Source organism: Erpetoichthys calabaricus, chromosome 15 (assembly GCF_900747795.2).
Source record: "Erpetoichthys calabaricus chromosome 15, fErpCal1.3, whole genome shotgun sequence".
Lineage (NCBI taxonomy): Eukaryota > Metazoa > Chordata > Cladistia > Polypteriformes > Polypteridae > Erpetoichthys > Erpetoichthys calabaricus.
Window position 1 is genome coordinate 74291551 of NC_041408.2, and position 24767 is coordinate 74316317.

General features: G+C 37.6%; 1 protein-coding gene across 4 annotated transcripts in view; it reads left to right on the forward strand.

Annotated features, from left to right (window-relative positions):
- kcnq5a (potassium voltage-gated channel, KQT-like subfamily, member 5a) overlaps positions 1-24767 on the forward strand; it is a 587467-nt gene that overhangs the window by 553782 nt on the left and 8918 nt on the right. For 2 of the 4 annotated variants that reach the window (XM_051919603.1, XM_028820254.2), the window contains 2 exons: positions 18977-19108; positions 22793-22906. In XM_051919603.1, coding sequence (XP_051775563.1) covers positions 18977-19108; positions 22793-22906 — 246 coding nt within the window. The remainder of the gene's footprint in view (positions 1-18976; positions 19109-22792; positions 22907-24767) is intronic. The other 2 variants (XM_051919604.1, XM_028820255.2) reach the window with 1 other exon arrangement.

The following is a 24767-nucleotide window of genomic DNA, read 5'->3' on the forward strand; positions in this document are numbered from 1 at the left end:
CTTTGTTGCTCTCCATGTCTTGCTGGCATATACAGCAATTGGCACCACAATGCTGTTGTAAAGTTGCACTTTTGCCATGTGTTGGAATGACACCATTGGCCATATTCAATGCACTCACTGGAATACTCCTACAGCTTGACCAACTGGTGCACATCTTCATCTGCACTAATGTTTCTGCTATGATGGTACCCTAATATGTGAATTCAGTCACCATATCGACTATTTTACTTCTTACTTCAATGTGTAATTTTGTAGTTTGATTGACCTGCGTAACCAGTAGAGCTTGTCTTAGCATAGGTTTCAATGTCAAATTGATCCAGAAATTCTTCTTTGGTCTTAACACAGATGGTCGAATTTTGGTACAAGTCCTGGAAGATATTAATATAACATTGCAGAATGCCATAATGCTGCACACTTTGCCACATGGAGTCACGATATACACTGTCAAAAGCCTTCTTGAAATCGATGAAAGTGATCCAGAATGGCTCCTGATAGTTGATATTCTGCTAAGTGACATTTCGCCGCACAAAAATCTTCTCAGTCCATGATTGGCCTTGTCGGAAGCTCGCTCTAGTCACAGCAGAATGTTGACCATGTTGCAAAAGTGCTTTAGCAGTTTGAGCAAGAACACGTCCCAGGGACAGAAAGTAGCATAATTATTCTAGAACTGCCTTTTAATTGTAAATCCAATTCAGGGTCACAGGAGGCCAGAACCTAACATGGCAGCAGGACACAGTCCATTACAGGACCTACTCACCCACATTCAGATTCTGACACTTCCAAAGTATATCGTCAAGGATGTGAGACTAAAACTGAAGTATATCGGATGAAATCCTGTGCAGGCAAAGTGAAAATGTTTAAGCACCACACACACGATAACTGCATGCTGGTTGTAAACCTAGCATACTGTATCCACGAGGCTGCAGCACTATCCACTGCACCACCATGCTGCACCATCATTAAGCAAGTGGTTACCTATAACAGGTCACATGAAATGTAAATGCTTAATTAAAATATTTCAGTTAATAAGACCATTTGGAACCCTGATAAAGTATGCCAAAAGAATTTTTAAATCCTTTTTTAAAGCAACTGTAATTACCAGACAGTAGAACCCTGTTTAGAGAAGCTCAGGTTTAATGATTGCATTGGAATAACTTTCTAGGCAAAGTGACAGGAATCAAGCAGAAATATAAACTGATCTTGTATGTTTGTCTTGGCATATAGTGTGGTTGTACTGATAGAATCTTATTTGTGCTGATAAAATTATTATGGAATTGAGCATGTTATATAAAGGAGGCCCCTGGTGTTTAGATTGTACATGATGAAATATGCCAGTGTTTGCTTTGAGATTTACTAATAACTGCATTAAAAATGGAAAAATGCTGTTCTGTACTTAGTGGGCTTAGGTCATCTAAGGCATGTCCACAGCAAACAACATACACACCAAACCGTTACACAGAAGCTATCCCACTGGACATGGAGAAAACTAGCTACATGTCAAGTTTATTTATTCATCTGAATTGTGTTAGTATATTCATAATTTATTAAGCTGCATGATTTGGGTTTACAATGAAAAACAACTTAGCTTTGAAGGTGTTATGTGACATCTTCAAAACTGTACAGCCTGATTTTATGGGCCATTATCTAAAAATGCTGTAAAATTTAACAAGACAATTATGGATTCATTCTTCCTATATAAGAGAATAATTGTGGAATTGTGTTTTGGATATCACAGTACTGTATATTCCATAGAAACCTTTTTAATGTTAAAACATAATTTACATAACTTATAAGCACACCATATTTCTTATTGTGGCTGTGGTAGTCTTTGTAAATTAAGTCTCAAATGCTCTGATGATTACATTTTAAGATGTAGAAAATAACAACATGTGAATGAATGACTTCCAATGTGAGTACGTTACCTGGTAGTGACAAACCTTCTTATTTTCTGTCTTGAAGACCAGTACTATTAGCTGCTGCATTGTTCTGCCTCTTATGAGTGTGAAAGAAAATCGCTGAAGAATAATATACTAGACTAGTGCTGACAAAAAGTAGGCCTTTGCTTTTTCTTAAACTGCTTACACATATTTTTTAATGTAATGCTGAATTTCAGTGCACTGTGCCTGCTACAGGACAACATTAGGCTGTGGTAGAATCATGGATCCAGCATCCTGGGTTTGAGTCCTGTGCATTTGCATGTTTTCATCCCAAACCACCACCGTCAAACAGTTCAGATTTATCGTCTACCCTATCTGGGCCTTGGATACACTGGTGGGCTGTCCAGAGCTGGTTCCTGCCTTGCATCAGATGCTGCCAGCACAGACTCCAGTCCCAATGACCCAAAGTTCGGTTAAGACGTTCTGTTATGTCAAATTTACACAGAAGTAAACCAATGAGATTTTAGGATACTAAAAAAATAACATTTTCCAAATATACTGTACCTGCAGTTGTTTTTACTTGAAATATTTTAAAAACAAAGTCAGGATGCTATTTAAAGTTTGTATTTAATATTTCACTTATCATCATTGACAGGAGATGGCACATCAATAAGTTACTGATAAAAAAATAAATCATTATTGATAATCTATTTTGTGAACAATACACTTGGATCATAGCTGTGACTTTACTTCTTCCATGTGTGCTACTGGTATGTGCTACATGCTGACCATGAACTTCTTGTTGAACTTTGTTGTAAGTTCTGTAAGTTTTACATGTTTAACTCCTAGGCCGTGTGCATCTATTTATGGCATTGCTCAGTTTCCTTTTTTAGTCCACTATTTCTATCTGCTACTTTGTTAAACAACAGTGTGGACAAATCAGAGATTATTAATTCTAGTCCTTGGAAATGACCTGTTGAAATGACCTGTTATCCAGACCTTTTTCCTCATATATTACCGAACTTTTATCCAAAGGTAAAAATTTATATTTAAACAGAATTATCAGTTAACATGTTATTTCGTTACAACTTTCTAAACAAAATTACTATTAGATGATGCCAAGAACTAAAGGTGAGAATTCCTTTCCTAAACATTAACTTATCCTGCCATCTGGAAAATTCTCACTTTTTGGCCTTATGTCCCATTTTTGGGCCAGTAAATCTTTCTCTTCCAGACAGCCAACTCTGACATTCTTGGTTTAATCCAGACTTCACAAACCTCTATCAAAGGAAGTAAGAGCACTTTGTTTCTTCTAAACCGTGAAAACAAGAAATGGCCAAGTCAGCTGCTATTAATACTATTATAGTGATCCCTCCTCCATCGCGGGGGTTACATTCCAGAGCCCCCCGCAAAAGGTGAAAATCCGCGAAGTAAAAACCATATGTTTATATGGTTATTTTTATATTGTCGTGCTTGGGTCACAGATTTGCACAGAAACACAGGAGGTTGTAGAGAGGCAGGAACTTTATTCAAACACTGCAAACAAACATTTGTGCTCCATGACAAGACAGAGATGACAGTTCTGTCTCACAATTAAAAGAATGCAAACATATCTTCCTCTTCAAAGGAGTGCGCGTCAGGAGCAGAGAATGTCAGAGAGAGAGAGAAAAGCAAACAATCAAAAATCAATAGGTGCTGTTTGAGCTTTTAAGTATGAATGTCAGAGAGAGAGAGAGAGAGAGAGAGAGAGAGAGAGAGAGAAACAAACAATCAAAAACCGATCGGTGCTGTTCGAGCTTTCAAGTATGCGAAGCACCGTGCGGGAAGAATATCGCTTGAAAAAGCAGCCGCAAGTTAGCCTAGCAAGGAAGGGAGCAATGTGAAGGTAGTCTTTCATATTTTTAGACAAGCGTCCGTATCCTCTAGGGGTGCGAACAGCCCCCTGCTCACACCCCTTCTATCAGTAGCAGAGAATGTCAGAGCAAGAGAGAGAGAGAGAAAAGCAAACAATCAAAAAGCAATAGGTGCTGTTTGGGCTTTTAAGTATGCGAAGCAGCGTGTGGGAAGCATATTGCGCAACAAAGCAACCACAAGTAAGCCCAGCAAGGAAGGGAGCAATGTGAAGGTAGTCTTTCAGTGTTTTTTTGAGGAGCGTCCGTATCTTCTAGGGGTGCGAACAGCCCCTCTGCTCACAATATATTTTGAGTTTTATTTAATACGTAATATGTGCTCTGATTGGGTAGCTTCTCAGCCATCTGCCAATAGCGTCCCTTGTATGAAATCAATTGGGCAAACCAACTGAGGAAACATGTACCAGAAATTAAAAGACCCATTGTCCACTGAAACCCACGAACCAGCAAAAAATCTACAATATATATTTAAATATGCTTACATATAAAATCCGCGATAGAGTGAAGCCGCGAAAGTCGAAGCGCAATATAGTGAGGGATTACTGTAATTCTTAATTTACTGGAGCATATTATGTTTACCTCATAGGGCAACTGGCATCATAAGCTTCTGTTCTCCAAACATAACACCATCCTTTAGAGGTGGACTTCTGTGTGACAAATCTAATAGATCTATTTACACTTTCATTATTAATTGCCATTATAATCCTGTCCTTGTTTAATTTTACCAATACAGCTCTGCCTGTTTATAATCAGACTGTGATCACTACCAATACCTGAACCATATGTAATCACACAAAATCTACCAAATATATTACTGTTCTTTAAAGAACATAATATTTTTCTACAATGTCTCTTGTTCCAATCTGAGTGTTTAGAATTAAAATATTTTGCTATATATTTTGCTCTTCAGTCCTGGAATCTGCCAGGTAGGTTTTCTAGAGTTCTCTACGATTGCCATGTCCTTATAATTATGGGGACCTCAACAGCTAAGAGTATTACAGTTAAGGCGTAAAATTTACAGACTTTTGATCTACACTGTAACTTATTTAGCCATTCAGGTTGCCTAGTACTGGACACTGATGAGTCTACTAGCACTGCCGCTATTCTTTCTAATATGGTGGACCCTCTGATCCTCAGATTTTTTGTGTTCATAACAGTGCTGCTCAGCCTGTATGAAGATGGGTGTGTAGTTTGCCTACTATTTTCTGAAGTCTAGGATTACTTCCTTGGTTTTCCTGTTCAAAAGGATGAGACTGTTGTCCTGTCAACTCTTAGCCAAAAGGTAAACCTCTCTCCTGTAAGCCATTGTTGGTGAAAAGGTCTGTGATATCTTCAGCACATTTAATGGTGGGGTTACAACTGCATGTGGCCACATAGAATAAGTTAACAAGGAACACTGAAAGGAGCTTAACACTAAAGCTCTATTGCAGTGGTGTCAATCTTAGAGAGCTGCAATGGGTCCTTTTTGTTCCTGGCACTTTCTTAATTAGTATCCGATTGTTGTTTCTAATGGAGCAGACTTCTTTCGCCTTAAAGTTAATTGACTTGCTATTTAAGACTCAGGGCCCTTAATTGTTTCCCTCTTTTTAACCAACAGCCAAACAATGAGATACAAACAAGACACCATATGTGAGTTACATTAACAGGTTTAGGCATATGTGCCCTGTTGTGGACTGGCAACATATCATCGTGCCTGCAGCATCAGGGGTAACCTTGCCTGTAATAGAAACAATGAGTTTACAAAATGGATGGATAGACATTTGTTAAACTGGTCTGCCTACATGTAATGCTCAAATAGGCAACTGAACCCAGCTACTGAATATTCAGAATTACACTGTATTAGAAAAGCTAATAAAATTACCAGACATCCCATTAACTTTGAACGAGACTGTTTTCTTGTTTATGCACACAATATTGATAAAAATAAGAAAAATGAGTCTATTTACAGAAACAAGACAGCATCGAAAATACCATAAAGACATTTTCAGTTGAGTCACAGTGTGTGGAATTATATGTAAAGTAATAATTGTCTCTCCTTCATGACTAATTCTGTTTTTCATGCTGCTCCAAGCTAGAAGTGAACAGACTTCTTCATTATGATGTATATTTTGCTTTTTATTCAAAGCTTTTGGTGCTTTATAATCTTGCATTCTTCATTCTCTGCAAAAATATATATTTCATGCTGTAGATACTATGTCAAGATCTAGTCTGATAAAGCCCCTGTGGCTCTCGATGGTATATCAGCACTGAGTCAGATGAAGCAGAATGGGAGAGTGGCAGAATGCCTCCTCAACAAAGAAAACTTACATACAGTATCTGCACATGGCAGGAAGCTGGTGAAGTGGGTGTTCATGCACTAGAAAGCTCAGTCAATGTATCCACCTCGTCAGGTGAGAAGCAATCACAAGATGTAACTTGAAACATTTGGCTCTATATAAGCAGACATCTAATTAGCCTCCTTACAGTTTATGAGTGCAAAAGCTGTTTCTTTAATAACAGACAATATTGTGCACTAAACAGTATGTCTTCTAAAGTCAGGCATGGTGTTGGGGGTGAGGGAGTGTGTGTGAGTGTAAGAGTGTGCACAGAGAAGCCCTGCCACTGCTACACCATACAATGTTGGTGTTTGTCTTGTACTTGACGTTGTCCATGAAATTAGATTAGGCTGAATAAAATAAATGTATGAGTCAATGGACATGCATTTTCATAATTTGGCCAGCATTACCTGGGTGGATCTACTATGAAATTAATGAAGCTTAAACTTTGGGGCCCCTAATTCCAGCGGGGACCCAGAAGAGACTTTAGTCTACATTGTTTAAAAATTTTGTGTGTCTTCTTATAAAAAGGGTTTTTTAAACCTGTACATGTAAAGGTTAAATTAAAAAAAAAAAAAATGTTGTTGTGGGACATCCCCACTGAAGAATAGTCATTACCCAGACCTCATTACTGGTTGTGAACAGGCCCCCCATAACTGTTCAAGCTTCAAAGCCCCAAAAATGTAGGTCTGCCACTAAGTGTTACTGCGCACTGGGTAGTGCTACGATGAAGGCTCCACACAGAATCATGTTCAGTTTTCCCACCTGCCCACCCACTGTATTGAATATTTCAAGGTTCCCTCATTTAGAAAGGGATTGCTAGGGTACAGGTTCATGTCCCAAAATTTGAGAAAAAGAAAGAGAAAAAGTCCATCATAGTTAACTTGTGCTCTGTTGGTAAAAACTGCAACCAGTTTTATAGAATAAAAATGTACTGTGAAGGATGACATGGATGGGCTGGCATCCCGGCATGGTTGGAAAGAAGACCTTTACCTGGCTGGGAAGCTAGTATAATTGAAGGACTAGGGTACACAGTCTTTTTAGAGTATATGCTCCCCCACAATGATAGTTGGAAGCACTGCTGGAACGGTGCACCTATGCATATATCCGCAGGGCATACTGGGAACCATAGTCCCATTGGGCAGCCTTGCTGGGTTATATGGGTTCTGCCAGGGACAGCTGCAGAGAAGGCTTGTCCCTACCTTGAGAAGCTTCTGCACGATCCAGAAGTGCTTCCTTTGGGCAATGTCCTGGCACCAGAAGTACTCCCAGGTCCAGGATTAAAAAGGAGCCCTTCACCTCACCTCAAGGAGTTACAGTCAGGAGCAGAGTAATCAGTCTTGTATTGTGTTAATTGTGGAAGACAGACTGTCTAAAGAAACTTTGCTTAATAAAATAAGCTCATTTAAACCCAGGGACCTGTGTGTGGTCTTAGTTATTTGTGGAGTTTGGGGCTCTGCTACGCCTCCTACAGGTAACAGCACTTTAACTGGGACAGACAATATTTTTTTTTTTTTTTGTTCTTTATTTCGTCTTATACGATTTCTCGTATTAGAAATTTGTTAGTTATTGCATACCCCTTGGGGTCAGAGCGCAGGGTCAGCCATTGTACAGCGCCCCTGGAGCAATTACAGGTTAAGGGTCTTGCTCAAGGGCCCAGCAGAGTAGGATCTCTTTTGGCAGTGACAGGGATTCGAACCGGCAACCTTCAGGATACCAGCACAGATCCTTAGCCTCAGAGCCACCACTCCACCCAATATTTGCTGTTATTTGGATAAAAATTAATAAATTGAGCAATATTTATTGGAAAAATGATTTCATAAAGGTTAGTTTTTATAACTAAACGCAGAAATGTTTGTCCACCATAGTGTAAATAACATAAAATGTCTTACTTTACACATTTTGTCTATTGATGGTGGGAATTTAGTGATCTAAGGTAATAATGTAAGTAATAACCCATCAAAATAAGTAATTGCTATATTTTTTTGTAAGTAGAGTTTACTTCTGCGTATTACTTTTTGTTTCAAATGTTATTATTTTAGTTGAATGTGTGTTCTTATATGGCCTCTTCTTTTGCTCTATTGCCTGTGAATTCTGACAGCTATAATGCCTCACTGGACTATTGCAGTTGTATTCACATTCTTTCATTTCTGTACTCTGTATTTAGTTGATTTTTAGTTTTATAGGGCTCTTTCCTATTTATTTTAAAATGTATGAATCTATAAAAACAGCTGTAAGAAATGAGTGCAAAGATGAAAAAGTGTTATTGTAAAAGTTGAGATAACTGTGTACTATTGATTATGATAATCTGGGTTTATAAGAATGAATTTAAGTAAATCGGTACTTTACTGGCAGTTATTCGCTAAGCTTAAGTTAGCATCAGGTGGATTTTTACCACAGCTTTACCGGTCTTGGTGAAAATAAGTGATATACAAATATCAGACATGTATGTGACCACATGATATATTTGCAAATTCCATTTCAATTAACTTATTATGGCATAGTTTTAAGGAAATGCATCATCATTGACTACTTAAGTTTTTAAAAACAAAATGGAACAACATATAAGGATTGGGAATAGGATGAATGAACAACACCCCCATCTTCTGGACATTTTCATATATTGCTACAGGTAATGCACATGATCTCAGTGCACAACACAAAATTCCATTTCAATAAACTAACCAATAAAATAAAAAATAAAAAAAACATTTCAATGCATCTTCTGCATGTTTCAAGGAGCCTTAGAAAAAATCAACCTATACATTTTAGTATACAGGATGATAGTCACAAATAAAAACAGCTAGGGTGGTTACCCCATAGGTATCATATGCACCCTAAATATGAATACATTGAGTACACTAGCAAGACAGACATAGGGATTGAAAGACCAGCAGGGAATGGCCCATTTAAAAACATGGGCAGATTAGAATTTACTTTCAAGTCCTGACCATTTTAGAGGCATTGTGGGTGTAGTGTTGCAGTTAAATGAGGGGTCACTCTAGGAATCTCTAATCTGATGGCATTGTAGCTACAGTACATAGGGTGTGGTCGAAATTTAACATCTCTCTATTATAAAAGGAAATCCTGGAAAGCAAAGCAAAAGCAAGGCTACGATACGTGATCTTCCCGGAAGACCCGCGAGACCAAAGAGACTTGCCACGGTGCAAGACACGCCCTTCTTACAAGATAAGACCACAGGCAGAAAAAAAAATCAGTAGTGTAAAGGCAGTCACGCAGCACACACAGCTCCATGGCTCTCAGTGCATATAAAGTGTATAAGGTCAATACGGTAAAAATGAAATGAATAGGGTAGAAATGAAACGTTGACGACTAAACGAAGAAGAAAGAAAAGCGCGGAGAAAAGAGACCCAAAAGCGGTGGAGAGAAAAAAAAATGTTAAAAAGAAAAATAATAATCTAGGTGCAAATTTAGAAAATAAGGAAAGTGATAATCAGCCCGGAACAAGTGGAATTGAAAACAAAGCACGTCCAATAGGGCTCAGAATTAAAAGATTAGAACTTCATAAACGGGAGCAGCGTTATACGTCCTGCAAGAAAGAGATTTAACCACGTCCGGGCCGGAAATAAAGGACAATTATTGTTTTTACAACGTCACGCGAGATAAGTCAGTGAGCCATCATTTAAAACAAGTCCACAGACATCTAACTAAGCAGTTGTTGGATTGCTTTTGGCAGACACACATCATGTGCTCCCTCTCTTAAAACGACATGCGACAAGCAGAACAGGCAGCTCGTCAGCAGGTTGAAGCCTTTTTTGTTTTAAGTGAGTGATAGATCCAATTGAGGGGGGCGGAGTACAGCACGGAAGACTGATAGTGGGGTATTGATTGATGCGTTAAGGGGGAGGCGAGACCCGGGGGAGGAGGGGTCGGAGAGGGTGCTAGTCAGTTGTGTTTGGGGTTACGAAGTCGGCGATTGTTCAAGTAAAACTTTTGTGACACTTTATTACGTCACTCGCTACAGTATCAAAAAAAAAAAAGATAGTAAAGATCTCATTAGCGCAAACAAAAGATAATTAATTATCAGAGCCAGGTGTAATTGAAAAAATAGCAGGACAAAGCAAGGTCGTCCCACAACAGTTAAAGCAACGACAAGTTTAATTTCAAAGAATACACAATTCAGTCAGGTGTATATTTATGATGACGGAGAAGCGATGCAATTTTTAACAGGCGACAAGAAAGGTGATGTATATATTCCGCGAATAACATTAGACACCAAAGGAGATCGTGATATGCCATTCGTTTTAAAATGTTTACAGTTTACCGTGAGAATAGCTTTTTCTATGACAATTAACAAATCACAGGGACAACCATTAGAAAACGTTGTATTATTTATTAGAGAAACAGAAACAATATTCACTCATGGGCGATTATACGTTAAGTTGTCACAATGTATCTCCAAAAACGGATTCAAAATTCTATGCGATCTTGAAGAAAATGTAATTCCAAATATTGTTTTTAATAAACCTTTAAAGTAAAAAGTGCAACTAATGAAACTGAAACAATTCCAAAGAAAAAAAAAAGCTTTTAAAATTGTATATCCGATTAACCAAACAGCGGCACGGTGGCGAAGTGGGTAGCGCTGCTGCCTCTCAGTTAGGAGACCTGGGTTCGCTTCCCTGGTCCTCCCTGCGTGGAGTGTGCATGTTCTCCCCGTGTCTGCGTGGCTTTCCTCCGGGTGCTTCTTCCCACAGTCCAAAGACATGCAGGTTGGGTGGATTGACGATTCTAAATTGTCCATAGTGTGTGCTTGGTGTGTGTGTGCAAGCCCTGCGATGGGCTAGCGCCCTGCCCGGGGTTTGTTTCCTGCCTTGCGCCCTGTGTTGGCTGGGATTGGCTCCAGCAGACCCCAATGACACTGTAGTTAGGATATACAGTGGTGTGAAAAACTATTTGCCCCCTTCCTGATTTCTTATTCTTTTGCATGTTTGTCACACAAAATGTTTCTGATCATCAAACACATTTAACCATTAGTCAAATATAACATAAGTAAACACAAAATGCAGTTTTTAAATGATGGTGTTTATTATTTAGGGAGAAAAAAAATCCAAACCTACATGGCCCTGTGTGAAAAAGTAATTGCCCCCTTGTTAAAAAATAACCTAACTGTGGTGTATCACACCCGAGTTCAATTTCCGTAGCCACCCCCAGGCCTGATTACTGCCACACCTGTTTCAATCAAGAAATCACTTAAATAGGAGCTGCCTGACACAGAGAAGTAGACCAAAAGCACCTCAAAAGCTAGACATCATGCCAAGATCCAAAGAAATTCAGGAACAAATGAGAACAGAAGTAATTGAGATCTATCAGTCTGGTAAAGGTTATAAAGCCATTTCTAAAGCTTTGGGACTCCAGCGAACCGCAGTGAGAGCCATTATCCACAAATGGCAAAAACATGGAACAGTGGTGAACCTTCCCAGGAGTGGCCGGCCGACCAAAATTACCCCAAGAGCGCAGAGACGACTCATCCGAGAGGTCACAAAAGACCCCAGGACAACGTCTAAAGAACTGCAGGCCTCACTTGCCTCAATTAAGGTCAGTGTTCACGGCTCCACCATAAGAAAGAGACTGGGCAAAAATGGCCTGCATGGCAGATTTCCAAGACGCAAACCACTGTTAAGCAAAAAGAACATTAGGGCTCTTCTCAATTTTGCTAAGAAACATCTCAATGATTGCCAAGACTTTTGGGAAAATACCTTGTGGACTGATGAGTCAAAAGTTGAACTTTTTGGAAGGCAAATGTCCCGTTACATCTGGCGTAAAAGGAACACAGCATTTCAGAAAAAGAACATCATACCAACAGTAAAATATGGTGGTGGTAGTGTGATGGTCTGGGGTTGTTTTGCTGCTTCAGGACCTGGAAGGCTTGCTGTGATAGATGGAACCATGAATTCTACTGTCTACTAAAAAATCCTGAAGGAGAATGTCCGGCCATCTGTTCGTCAACTCAAGCTGAAGCGATCTTGGGTGCTGCAACAGGACAATGACCCAAAACACACCAGCAAATCCACCTCTGAATGGCTGAAGAAAAACAAAATGAAGACTTTGGAGTGGCCTAGTCAAAGTCCTGACCTGAATCCAATTGAGATGCTATGGCATGACCTTAAAAAGGCGGTTCATGCTAGAAAACCCTCAAATAAAGCTGAATTACAACAATTTTGCAAAGATGAGTGGGCCAAAATTCCTCCAGAGCGCTGTAATAGACTCATTGCAAGTTATCACAAACGCTTGATTGCAGTTATTGCTGCTAAGGGTAGCCCAACCAGTTATTAGGTTCAGGGGGCAATTACTTTTTCACACAGGGCCATGTAGGTTTGAATTTTTTTTTCTCCCTAAATAATAAAAACCACCATTTACAAACTGCATTTTGTGTTTACTTGTGTTATATTTGACTAATGGTTAAATGTGTTTGATGATCAGAAACATTTTGTGTGACAAACATGCAAAAGAATAAGAAATCAGGAAGGGGGCAAATAGTTTTTCACACCACTGTAGCAGCTTGGATGATGGATGGATGGATTAACCAAACACAGGGGTTGGCGAGCGAAGCGAGCAGGCGGTGGAGCCCCCTAGTCTTATTAAAGAAAGAAACATCCTCTAACAGGACAATTCAGTAATCAGGCAGGAGAAAAGCTGTTCATGGTATCTTTTAATTACTCCTCAGCAGAATGCCTTGGAGGAAGCATTCTTCAGAAGCAGTCCATTTCAGCATGGTCAGAATGATCAGAATGGTCAGAGAAACAAAGAATAGAGGTTCATTTTATAAACTGTTGAATTTACATACAGTGTCAATCAATAGAGGTTCATTTTATAAACTGTTGAATTTACATACGTACAGTGTCAATCAATGCAAACATTTCACTCTGGTTGCTTTGTTGGTTTACACCCAAACGATTTATATAAAATAAAAGTCTATTATATTATATTCTGGTTCTTCATACACCTTTTGAGACGAGCCACCACCCTTGAAATTTCTGTGCATATAACAACTGTCCATTCTCGTTGTTTATAAGACATTTGCTGATTTCATAGTCATCTCTTAGTCATCCTTCAGTACATTTTGTATATTACATCAACCTTTCTTCTGGTACATTCTTTATGTACTTGACAATCTCAGTAATGTATTTTTCCAAAACCAATTCTTATACTTCAGTGTACATATTGTTGTTCACTTGATCTTTATCTCTTCTCCGACATTTATTAACCCTTATGCTATTTCTTAAAGATGAATGCTATGTTACCCTAAAATTATTCTTCCACAAGGGCTGACACTTACTTTATCACTGCCAGAGTTATGCTTAGAGTTAACCTCGAGATTGGAGGAGAGGTGAGTTTGGAGTCATGAGTTGAACTAAGTGAAAGCTCAATGACCAGAGGAAGAAAAATGAGCATCTGGTGAAGGAGAGTGAGATAGGACTCAGAAGACAGGACTTTGTTGGGTACCACCTTACCACAGAGTTGTGGTGAAAAACCTATGTAAGGAGGCCTAGTGTTACAGTAGCATTTCTTACAGTATTTACCTTCTGTTGTTCTCTTCTGTGTTTTGTCAACTGAATATGCCATTTTTATACTGACACTTTTCAAATTATTCTAGGTGGGAAAAGCTGATGCTAATGTGTGCTTCCTAATCATCTCTTTTTTTCAAGCTGCTTTTCCTGGAGAGGGTGATGGCACTTCCCAGTCATATATATTTAAACTGAGTGCTTAGTAAATAGAAGGAAAAACATTGCTTAAAGAAAAAACTTTTGTGTCAATGTTAGAATGACCAACACAAAACCTTAAAAAGGGAAACTATGAATTAAGACAGTGTTTTTCCATGAAAGTAGATTATCCTGGTGAGATTGAGAAAATTACAAATATATAATTTGTGGTTTTCTGTTACCCAATGATACAATAGTTTAGTGCCTGAATTATTTCAAGTAAACAGGGTGTAAAGCAGCATTAAAAAATGCCTTTCAATAATGAACACTATTCCAGTGTAATTTACAGGTAAAGTAAAATTGTTTCCATATTTCTACATTTATTGCTTTGGTAACCTTTTACTGTACAATTCAAAGCCTTATCCACTGTGGGGCCACTCTGGCCCATCATTATTATTACCATTTGCTGTTCTGCCTAAGGCACGTTCAAGGCTAGCGTTCTCTCTGCCCATGTAGGTGCTCTTTATTTTTACATCACTTATCAACATTATTCTTGGTAGTTCCTTCTAACTAATTGCAGAGTATTGCATTCACCAATCTTGCTATTAAATAATCAAAACTAAATATTGGTATGGTAAATATTTTCAAAGAATGTGGCTAGAATGGAATTTGAACCATGATGTTATTGTTTATTAATTGTGCTTACATTCCTCTTCCCAATTTTTAAACCTGTAACTTCAACTGTAAATTCACTATAGTTATGTTTAGTAACATTTATTGCAAAACCATTCAAACAGAAACATACAGTATTGTGTGAAAAACAGAATGTGTCAAATTTCACAAGTCCCCATTACAGCCTGCTGGTGATGGACATGGCATACACTTTGTGCTTTATGTGCTTGCTTGGAGTAACTAAAACCTTTTAACAAAGGGTCATATTGCAGTAAGCAGCACTTAATTGTAATATTATGACTATGAAAATCTTCTGCAGTGTTAATTGATGTAACTATGAATGCTTTGTATGCACTTACAGTATGAGTGTTGCAGGTGGTCTCTTGGCATAATATCACCAAAGGTTTGATTGTAAAATACATTTAAATTATTAATATCAAACTATTAGCCATATTTTAGGCAGTGTGGCATAGTGTGGCAAAGTCTTTGGAATCTGGACTTGAAACCCAGAGTTTTGGGGTTCAAATTCCACTAAAAGGTGACAATGAGCAAGTCACTTTACCTGCATGTGCTCCGAATGGAAAAAGCAAAAGAAATGTAACCAATTGCATCTCACATGTTGTAAGTTTCCTTGGATAAATGTGACATCCAAATAAGTAAATATAAATAAAAAAAATCTGCTTAGTGTCAGTAACTAACCTGATCTTAGCAGGCAGTGTGGCCTAGTGGGGATGACTTTCGTCTTCAGTCCCTTAAGGTTGTGGTTTTGAATCCTGCTATTGACACTGTGTGACAGTGAGCATGTGCACTACACCTTCCTGTGCTCCTACCAGAAAAAAACACAAAGAAATGTAACCAATTGTACCCCAATTGCCATGGATAAAGGTAACATCCAAATAAGTAAATTATAATAAGGATGCAATACTTTATAAAATGAGGTTTAATCTAAACAAAGAAGATGGTCAACTATGTCATTTTTACATGTATGAGTCATGTCTCATTCTCTTGTTTTTTCATCCTAAATTCATAGAATATTGAAATGCAGGGGTAAATCACACAGTTAAAGAAAAATCTCAAACTACAAGGTATATTGATGGTTCCTGACATTTCCAGTAATTTTATTTGTATTGCATTGTTTAAATAAAGACTGTAGATCTTCATTACTATTAAGGGGCTGATTTGGGCATTTCTTTCTCTTTTTGACTTTTTTGGTGTCTGGAATTACAAACTATAGAATGACTGTGCTGTCTCTTCTGATAATGAACTGACAATCCCTTCAGCCTCAAATCATCTACAAGAAAGTGGCTGTGCTGCCAAAAAGTCCTTTGGGATTTTGATTCACAAGTAGCCATCTGTTAATGATGTAAGCAGTTTATAGATGGGCTTCTTGATCTGTTGCCTTATGAAACCAGCTTTTGGGATTGGGGGAAAAATATATACACAGCCTGGGGCACCAGAAGAGCTAAATCACCTCCCTTCTTTGTCATCAGCTACTCATGGAAACTCAGAAAGTCAAAGCAGAGTGACAATAAACAGTTCATAACGTGAATGTGCGAAAGGTGTGCATTAAACCAAAGAAGTTACAGTTACCTTTATTGTTATCATAATCCTTAGGCGCAAACAGTATATTGATGGACACTCCAGACTGTAAATTATAGTACCTGCTTATTCAGTCACTGCCACATTCTCACTGATTATCCCAGAGTTAAGGTATTTAAACTGCAGGTGCTCCAGTAATACACATATAAAAACACCACGTAATATTCCTGATAAAATTCTAACGTTTTTTCATAAATTAGAAATAGCTTGCCACAAGAACTGCCTGGCTGTATTAAGCTGGTTGTCATATTGCTCTAATATCCTAACTGTACTATGTTTCACAATCATGTCTATGTATACAGCATATTAAAATTTCCAAGTCACACTCTAGGAGATACTCTTTATTTCTGGCTATCATTTGATGGTGGTGATCACTGGAAAATTGATTCTTTGCCTAGATTCTTTATTCATCGCTTCTGAGTTGCAAATATCTGACTTTACACACCCTGGTTTTGGAACTGTAGAATTTAGACAGTGCCCTCTAGTAGAACTTGAGTCCCCTTTATTAAAGTAACTGTTTGGAAAGGTTTTGCATTCAAAACAGACAGAATGGAAAAATTCATCGGGAAAATGAAAGAAATAGCTTGTAGTATAGACTACAAAATTAGTCTCAACAATAAAGCCCAAACTTGTGAAGCCATTCACAGTTTTTGTATTAATAATTAAACTGTGTCCTCATTCATACAATTCATCCCCAGAATCTCTTAGTCTAAAACATGGTTGTGAGGTGCTGAAGCCCATTCTGGCATTATCAGGAACAAGGCAAGAACCACCCTTGACCTGCATGCCAGTCCTTCACACTCACTTAGAATTATCAGTTACTCAAACCTGAACATTGCTGGAATTTGGGAAGAAACTACGATTCACAAAATAAAATGCAGAGAACATGCAGACGGCATGTACATAGGTCCCAAACCAGGATTTCACTCTGGGACCCTGGTGCTGTGATGTATCAAAACTAGTTACACTGCCCATGATTACGTATTGGTAAATAGAATTAATCTTATTAATGTGAATGCAGTAATGGTTATATGTTACTCTGTCCAGGCCTGATTCTTTTCTTGTGTTTAGTGCTGCCAGGGAAAGCTGTGGACCCTGCAACCCTGAATTAGATTAAGCAGGTTTGAGGATGTTGTGACCTTAACATCAATGCAACTTTATGCAAGAGAATTTATATCTTGTAACAATATTCAGAAAACATTGGAAAATATGCCATCAATGCCTCACTCAGTCATACAGAGTTTTGATTAAAATTTTTAACATGTCAGTAGCCATGCATGCAGAATTTTCATATTTAAAATTAAAATTTGAAAGTCTGTACTTGTCTTGTTATTTTAATGTACTGTAATTCTCTCTTCGTTAGACTCAAAACGTGTTCATGAATTTTTACATAATTAAATCAGTTAGGTTCTGGAATAATTTAATGTCTATTGTATTTATATATACTTCAAAATTAAAGTATTTGCTCCAGCAATACAATTTTAGTTTACCAAAGGCTTTAGTTTTGCCTGCTCCTTATTTTTTTTGTCTTTTGTCATAGAACAGCTTATATTTATAATTTAAAATGCTCATAATGGTGGACAAACTTACTTGACTTTGATGTACTGTAAATCATACACAGTAGGATGTGGTGCTTTTCTATTATTTAGGATCAGAATGTCTTCTGAATAATATTACTGTGGTACTAGTTTGCCCTCTTGTGGTCATTAGGGATAGCTTTAGTAGATTTCATTGCATTCAAGTAAATTATGGGAGACCAAATGTTGCCTATAATTCCTTTTTTAAGTGGTTAATTTATTTTTGCTTTCTCGCTTGTAAATTCAGAAGTACTCTTTTATATAAGAAAAATAGAATGCCATTAGTTAGAGTTCTTTTTTAATTGTGTTTTTTGTCTGCTCCACTTTAATGTATCAGTTTCTTTTGAGTGACACAGTTGCACCACAGTTCGCAACTTTAAGTTTTGGGGACTTTGGTTCAATTCTAAGCTCACTTCACTTTCTGAAATTTTTGCATGCATATTATTCCAGTGCCCGAGAAAGCTGACTGTAAGTTTTTGAGTTTTTTTCTGGCAGTCCTAATATGTGCACGATGAGAGAGTGTAGGTCTGTGGATGAAAGTACCTGATGATGGACTAATGTCCACTTCAGAGTGGTTCCTGAATTGTGTCTGATGCTTGTCGGATTTGCCTCTGCTGCTCTGTAATGGAAAAAGAAGGTTCACAAAATAGGTGAATGGATTGTAGTCTGCTGCAGATTTGCTGCTTAAGTTTTAGAGATTTTAACAGCAGCATCATGCATGTTTTACTCTTAAATGAAAAAGCCAAGGACGTTATACTTCTGTGATATTTAAATTTGTCTGTACTGTACTACTTTTTCCAAGTATCAACAGTTTTGTCCTTTGAACCATCTGGGAGTGCTTTAAATCAAAAGCAAACACCCTACATTTCATCTTTGTCGGCTACTGTTAACAAAATTGCATAGATGAAGGGTTTTCAGACTTTAAATTGAGGCCCCCAAAATGTTGTAGCATCTGGTCTGGGCACTCACTAATGTAAAGCCAATGCCATTTTATGGAAAAATAATGTGTTATCCCTTTAAAAAATTAATCACATGCATTAACACATTCATTTTATCGGCCCTAAGATATATAAGTATATATGACCTTCACTCACTGAAAGATCAGCTGCTTTTGTTTTTTAACTCATTATACTGCACTGTGGGACCTTCTACTCTCAACTCATAATACTCCCTACTCTCAAAACAATACTGGGCACACCGGTTGGCCAGTATTTGGCAAGTGTTTTTGGGTTGAATGGCATGTTCTCATCTAAATGTTTTATTATATTACACAATAAAAAGTAAGTAAAATATCAGTTTTGTGTAATGCAATTGTAAATATAAGATTGTAATTTTATTTTGTATTCTTTATTTCATTCCTGTTAGAATAATGAAATTTCATGTTGCAAAAAGAAAATTTAAAGAAACGCTGAGGCCTTATGATGTAAAGGATGTGATTGAGCAGTATTCTGCAGGCCATCTAGACATGCTCTGTAGAATCAAAAGTCTCCAAACCAGGTGAGTCAAATTGGGCTCAGATTTAATTTCAATGTCAACACAGGTATCACATTTATACTTTAAATACATTTATGGAGAAATTAATGCCTCAATTCAATTGTAACTGGTATTTGGCAAGTGGTATTTTGCCAAACTGGATTTTTTTAGCTTGCATTACCAACTAACTTCTGTTTGTGTTTTTATTATTTCTATATACATTATTATGCTATGGAATATTTTGCATAGGAAGTCATTAAAATGTAAAACTTGTATAATTTACTACCTAATAGATTTTGTGTCGATGTCTGCAGTCAGTGTGCTACATCAGTTTGAACTGCTGCATTACCATGCTTAGACTCTATGACCAATTCCCAGTTGGACAGCTTTCTGTCTGGAGTTTGTATGTTCTTCTTGTGCACACTAACTTGAGAGAGTAGTTCAAAGATGGTATGGTTGTTCATAGACCTGCAGTGGTCTGGTACCACAAAGTAAGTTCAGAAAAATGAAAAACTGTATTTACAGTTATTAATATTGCATTATTTATCATCTACATGAATAAGTATATATTAATGTAGAAAAGTATTCTTCAGTTATTTGAACAATATAGTCCTATTTGGTGTATGCGTTTTATGCAGGTTTACAAATAGGTGGACATTGTGGAATTGTTTTAACATGGCAATATATCCTTTCTTGTACAGAAAATTAACCAGAGGGTAAGCCATACATACTAAGGTTCAGACTTGTTTTTCAAGACAGATGATCACAGGAAAGTGCATGGGGTCTGGGGGCCAGAGCCTAACCTAGCAGCATAGTCACACAATTAGCAAGCAGCCCTGAAGAGTGCACCACTTCACTGCAGAGCATACTTGCAAACACTAACTTAAACTGGGCTAAGTAAAAGTTACTAGCAGCCTTCATTTGTTTAATATGTTATTTGAAAACAGAAGCAACCAGAGAATATCTCATGCAGATACAAGAAGAATATGAGAACACCACAGCACACACCCCAAGTGTGCTGGAACTTTGTGACAGCAGCACTACTCAGAGTGCCATAGTGCTGCTCTTCACAAGTACAGTAAAAGTCAAAAACAGTTTGTGGTATGCTAAAAAAATAAGCACAGCTATATTACTATCTGCATATTTTTAAATATGTCTAAATCCTAATTATTAGGAAATCATCCTGATAGAGTGCACTTGGGCTTTTTTTTTTGTTCTTTTTTTTTTTGTTTGTTCTTTATTTCGCCTTTATACAATTTCTTGTATTAGGAATTTGGTAGTTTTCGCATACCCCTTGGGGTCAGAGCGCAGGGTCAGCCATTGTACAGCGCCCCTGGAGCAAGGGCCCAGCACAGCAGTGGCCTTTTTTTGGCAGTGACGGGGATTTGAACCGGCAACCTTCGGGATACCAGTGCAGCTCCTTAGCCTCAGAGCCACCACTCAAAGCCTAGGGCAAGCGGACTCCACTGAGAAGGCACCCCATCCCTCATATGCTTTTTACGTTACAGCAAATCTGCCATCTCTGTAGGTTGTTGCTGTTTTTTTTCCTTCTCATTGACTTTATTGCCCCGCAGCCCAAATGCTGACTCTGCTGTGTTGTTCATCAGCCATTAGTATCAATCCTAATGTATGTGAAATTCTTTTTTTTAACACATTGATCTTCTTATTTAATGTATTTTAATTATTAAGAAATGTATTGTCTTGCTGCTTCAAACTATAAGGCACTATCTATATATATAATTCACTAAATTCATGGCAAGCAAGACGCACGCAAGACAGAGCCCCGCCCACCAACAATTCACTAAGCAGCCGACCATGGCACGCAAGACAGAGACCATGGGATACGCACGACAGAGCCACGCCTGCCAACTCACAGAGCTCCGCCCACCAACTCTAAGACCATGGGATACGCATGACAGAGCCCCGCCCGCCAACTCTAACCCTCCTCCCGAGTCCACCCTCGCTCTCGAGGCATGCAGCACCTCACCAAACACCGCCTCAGTCGCTTTCGTCTCTGCTACAGTCCACATGCACCTCTGAGCCACGTTGACTTTTTATTGTTCTTTTCGGGTGCTTTTCTATATATAGTCCACCAAGTCGCCCAACCATGGGATATACACGCACGCAAAACAGAGCCCCGCCCGCCAACTCTAACCCTCCCCCCGCGTCATGGGGTACGCACGACAGAGCCCCCCAGCTCTAGCACTTACTGTCATCAGTTGCATTAACAAGCAACCTTTGTGGCGTCACGTGCATGTACTTACACTGACGACAAATATGACAGCTCTTCCTCACGAACAAGATTTCGCAAGATGGGAAAAACTGAACACCTGCAACATTACCTTCACATTGTTTTCCTTTTATTTCTGAACCCATTCAACAACTATGTGGCAAAATCAACTTCTCAACTGTGACTCCGGAACAACTCAGTACGCAAGCTATATTAACCGTCACCAACGAAGACTCACTACACCTTAATGAACAGGTACTGAAACTTATCCCTACTGACGAAGTAACTTTCACCAGCGTTGACTCCATCATCACAGACGATCCCGCACATCAACTTTCATTCCCCGAAGAATTTCTTAGTAGTCTTACTCCCACTCGCATGCCTCCGCATAAACTCAAACTTAAAATTGGTTCAGTCGTCATGCTTCTCAGAAACCTCATGCCAGTAAGAAGTTTCTGTAAAGGCACTAGACTGCCTGTTACCAGCATTCACCGCAATGTACTAGAGTGTAAAACAATCGCAGCTGCTACCTCACAAACTGTCCATATTCCCCGGATTTCCCTGACCCCATCAGATTCAAATTTGCCTTTTACTTTTACATGCAGACAATTTCCTGTTAGATTGGCCTTTGCAATGACAATTAATAAGGCACAGGGACAAACTTTCAAAAAGATATGCCTGTATCTGCCAAAACCAGTTTTCAGTCACGGACAATTGTATGTTGCTCTCTCCAGAGTTCCATCTTTTCATTCACTCACAGTCGTATCCTCAAACCCACCCCATTTGGACAACTGTGTCTTTCAGGAAGTGTTCACCCATCAATAAATAATTATGCGGCGTAGCATGTTGGCTAGTATAAAATAAAGGCCAACTAGTTGATTGATCCCAAAAAGACTCAGCACTTTAAGTCAGGGAAAAAATCATCAGTCTAATGTCATATTATAATGCTGATTTACAGTCACGCTGGTTGAACATTGTCATATTTATGTCACTATTTTTAAATTTTCAGTTTTTCTTAAATAAGTACAAATATTAAATTGGATTGCATTGTACAAAACACAATGTGCTACTTGTTTACTTTGTAATGCATAATACTGGCAGATTCCTTAATTTTATTATTTGTCCGCTTGTATTAACTTTTTTTTTTTTTTTAACTTTAAGTATTTTATGATTGCAATCTTTATTGTATCATAATTTTAGGCTTTTGAAATGTCACCTATTGTTCATTTCAATGAAAAGGTACATGTATTCAGAAAATATAGGCACAAAATATTTTATCAAACATAACCTTGTGCTGAGTGGCTAATACACTGCAGTTTGGTAGTCCTCAACTGTAATACTTTCTGTATGATTTTTACATAACTATTAAATAATTTTGAAGTATTCAGTTGACACACCAAGCACAATGCTGTTCTTCAAAGGTTGCCTGCATGTTTTTTTTTGTTTTGCTTTGTTTCATGTTATGTTTCTTCATATAGGTTGGATGCCATTGTGGGCCCACAGCCTCCACTGAACGCCAAACTCAAGACTTTTTCTTCCCCCTCTCTGCATTTATATTACAGTCAACATGGCAGAAAGCAGTCCACACCAGGGTTAGGCTCATTATTATAATGCAGCTGTACAGTATTAACAATACCTGAGATATCTTGTGAAAACGTTCTAACCGTCTTCTATCAGGAGTCAACATCTCTAAAGATTGCTGGTTTAAAAGATGAATTGGTTTTTACAATATGATCATTCTAAGCTACAATAAAAACAAAACACAGAAAATCATGGTATGGTTTATGATTTTCTGCTACACAAGAAAGATAATCAGTTTTAAATACAGATTACAGCAAAAAAAATGTAATCTCTTTAAAGTAAGTGTTAATTTAAAATTTAAAGTATACACTTTATCACATGCTAAATGTGCTTTCACAGATACTATTGGGCAGTTGCACAGTTATGTAGACAATTGACTTCTGTTTCAGCTGAAGTTCTCAATTAAAAAAAAGCAACATTTCAAACCAGAAAAAGGATTTTGACTCCCAGATAGCACCAATATGAACATTGGCATTGATGAAAGGAATATTCTGTTGCTTAAGAGATGCATACATCGTTGAAATACATGAAAAGCAAAAAAAAAAAAAAAATGCAAACATATCATTCAAAGCTATAACATTGTTTTTTTAACAGAAAAAGAAAGAAAGAAATATGTTCTTTTAAATGCTTACTTTACGATCCTATGAAAGAAAGAAATACGAGTTATAGGGTATAGCATCCTACACTATGTGAAGTATGTAGGCATGCATACTGTATCAGCCATTAGTGACATTTCCCAGCAGGGCCTACCAACAGTATTGTGAAAGGGACAAACAAAGATGAGCCCTCTTTAGTTAGAACTCTATAGACAGGGGGCTCAAACTTTTTCCCCCATGACAAGATTCACTAGTTCATCATAAACTAAGATTTTAAATTAATTCACAAAGAGCTTTTCATCAATTTGTGGATACAGTAAAGGTAATAATGAATACAGAGAAAGGCATTTCAACTCTTGGACTTCTCATGGAGCCCATTTTCTCCAGTGTCATTCCTCACATGAACAGAAATGAAATTACAGATCATGACAAGCAAAAAGAAAATACACTGCTTTAAGGTTTGGTAGACATAAAAATCATAAATGTTTAACAGGTCTTAACTAAAAATATTCCGTATGTTATTGCCATTCTCATTTTGACCTTTTATTAACTACAAATTGACTTAAAGTAACAGTAGGTGTGCAAGTGCTCCATTCTTTGCTTTTCATTCTACAGAAGTCTGCATTTCTTAATTCCAACAACAATTTCATCATGAGCTGAATATGACAAAGTGACTCACCACTTTAGTTGTCAGCCCAGAAACAGCAATTACCCTGCCAAATGATCAGAGTGATTAATCAGTTATATGTCTTCAAACATGAACAGCTTTACCTCTAATATTAAATTGATTGTGTACTTTTTTTCTGATAACTCTGTTAATCATTAACTTTGATAGTAATTAACCAATCTCATTCAACACATTCACCTCCCCTCCTGAGTTCTTTTAATTATAATAAGCAAGCTTTGCTGCATGTTAATCTTAATTGAAGAATACTTATAATTTTACTAAACTGCAATTCTTCTCTACATTGCTCTAACAGAAACTCAGAAATGTGTACCTGTTTCAATAATTAAGATAAGAGTGTTATATATAAGGAAGTTCCATTTATCTTTTCACCCTGATCAAGTTGTACATCTCACTCCATGTGTTTAGGTAATTGAAAAACTTTTTGATTTGGATTGTGCCATTGAAAATTTGTATTTGGAAATCAATGTACATATAAAAAGATCTAATGCTATATATTATTTACTGTATACTGTATATAAATATTTACCTATAACATTAACTCTGATATAATTCCAAATTACATCAATGAATTGGCCTCTAAATGTTCCT